A 2602-nucleotide genomic window follows, 5' to 3' on the forward strand; every position below is an offset into this window, starting at 1 on the left:
CGTTGGTTCCGTGAATTCCTGTCCTGTAAACGCTCATTTATTAAGCGACCAAACCAATCAAATAATAATCGTGTCTCGAAGCTCCTTCCAAACAGGGAAGAAAAAAATAGCTCTTTTGTCTAATAAATATGTCGATTCCGATAGTTTATTTAATTCTGTGATTAGACTTTTGCTTAATTTATGCCCTTCTTCTTAATAAATATTAAAAGCTCATGCCATTAAATTTGTATTGGCTATCACTCATCAGTTAACTGCTGTCCTCTTAACTCAAAAATCCGCAAAAATAGGTTAATTTTTAATTCAGAATAGATCTCAATATTTTGTTGAATATTTTATTTCTAGATTAAAATTATATTACATCATGTAAATAAGAAATGAATTCGCACAAATCTCGAATACATCAAACAGGAAGAGGCACATTTATTCAACCGGACTGCAAATCAAGACCAGAGCCGACTAGATACAACCATTTGAGTCAGTTCATAAGCCCAAACCTATCAAACCAAAACAAGGGACACAAACTAAAAGCCATAAGAAAGCTCATCGATGTCGGCAATCAACCTTTCGTGAGACCACAACGGAGAAAAAGCTTAGCTCCTCAGTGTCATCAATCATCCCACAAATACCCAAAATACTTCTTATCATAAATCAAAAAGTAATCATCACTTCACCTTTCCTTGTTGAAGAGTGAACTATCTATCGGATTATAGTGATTTATCATTTGCCCGATAGCCTAACATTACTCAGCTAACAAAACTTCTTCACCAGAGATCTCCCGGTCAACAATTAGATAAGATTAATGGTTCGATAAACTCTAACCAATCGAGCACTCAAAGGCTAAGAAACCACCTCTACCCAATATAGCCACAAACAAACCTTAACAAAGTAAGGTCCACGGAGCCAAGTCTAACCTAGCCAGAAGACAACGAAGTCATAGGCTCATACATGTAACATACCTAACATATCCTCTACCACCCCTTAAAACTAGGTCAAAGATATATTTTCACATATTATTTCCTCCTCTTATAAATAAATAATTATTTTATGAAATACAGAATATTTTTTACATTCATCTACTCAACCCCCTCTTTCTCTCTTCTCTCTTTCTTTGACTCCTGACTTAAAATTAAGTGCAGCGTAAATTATTCTTGAATTATTTTTCGATTATTTTTTATTTATTTTCAAAAATCCTGAAATAATCAGTTTTTATTTTTTGATTATTTCTGGGTTATTTTGATATCATTAAAAATAAACTAGAAATAATCTGAAAATAACTCAAAAATAACTTTCAACCGCACGTAGAGCTACGCAGAAGTCCGCACAAAAATTTTTTTTTGAAAATTCAACACATCAATTTCACATCATATATTATAAAATCATATATGAAAAACCATTAATTTCGTAACGCTAAAATCTTCAAAAGTATTTACAAAAATCTTCAAAAGTAATTACAAAACATACGAAGCAAAAAATCAGTAACCACAAAGGAACAATAAGTAGAAAATAAAAAAAAAATAAATAAATAACCTGTCCCAACAACTCAGATCTCATAGCATTCAACTTCAAACAAAGTACATATAATAATTTTATATATAAGCTATAGAATACATACTCTCGTAGCTATTTAACCAAAAGATCACAACCGCTCATCATCACGATTCAAAACCTAACCAGATCGACCGACCGCAAAAGAAGCACAGAAGAAAGCTCATCAGTCAATCAACAGTAAGCGACGCACTTCTTCTTGCAGTCAATAGTGCATCCGCCGCCACCTCCGCCGCCGCCGTATCCCTTTCCGGAGCCGCTATATGAGGTGAAGCACTTCGCCGGACAGATCAGCCGCTTGTTAAGACACGGCCCCTTCTCCGAGCACACCTCGGTCGGATCACCCCGTTTCGCGAGTGACCGCCGGAGGGGCCGCCGTAGCCGCCGCCATAACCACCGCCGAGGTTTCCCCATCCAGTGTTGCTTCCGCTTCCACCGAAGCCCGGGATGTTGAACTGACCGCCGGGGCTGAAGAAGTCACCAGGGAAGGGATCGGGGTTGCGTGAGGCGGCGGTGAGGATAACGGAGAGGAGGATGAGTAAGGCGGCGGCGGCGGTGGGGGGCATGGTTTAGGGTTTGGGGTTGATTTTGATTTATCTGTTTTGGTTGATTTTTGGGGGTGGAGAAGGAAGATAATAGTTTGGTTATGGAAAAAATGGGAAGGGAAAGTGGGAATAAATAGGGGGGGAGGGAAGGCATTAAAGGAAAGGAGAGCGGCACGGTTGGGCGCACTACTCTTCTCATCGGGAAATATTGTCAGGTGTTATGATATAATTAATAATGGCTGATTATGATTTTTTTATCATAATATATTAATAAAAATGAGATTTTTCATAATTTTGTAGGATAAAAATGTAATTTTTAATGAAATATTTTGATTAGAGATGGTTTTTTTCTTTATTTAAATGTATGTGTAAGTATATTTTAAAGGATATCATCGGTGAAATAAAGTGAGAATATTATTTATATTATTTTAATCTAATTTTTAAAGTTTTGGATGTAAAATATAGAAAATGATGAAGATGCTATATAATAATTATTTTTCATGTTGAATGAA

General features: G+C 36.2%; 1 protein-coding gene across 1 annotated transcript; it reads right to left on the reverse strand.

The window, feature by feature from the left end:
* Positions 1-1555: 1555 nt before the first annotated feature.
* LOC110036378 (cold shock domain-containing protein 4-like) lies at positions 1556-2269 on the reverse strand. The gene is given in 2 exon segments (XM_020740812.1): positions 1556-1877; positions 1880-2269. Coding segments are annotated over 2 exon segments (390 nt in total). The 5' UTR covers positions 2112-2269; the 3' UTR covers positions 1556-1719.
* Between the last annotated feature and the right edge of the window lie 333 nt (positions 2270-2602).

This window comes from Phalaenopsis equestris, unplaced genomic scaffold, assembly GCF_001263595.1.
Source record: "Phalaenopsis equestris unplaced genomic scaffold, ASM126359v1 Scaffold000002, whole genome shotgun sequence".
Lineage (NCBI taxonomy): Eukaryota > Viridiplantae > Streptophyta > Magnoliopsida > Asparagales > Orchidaceae > Phalaenopsis > Phalaenopsis equestris.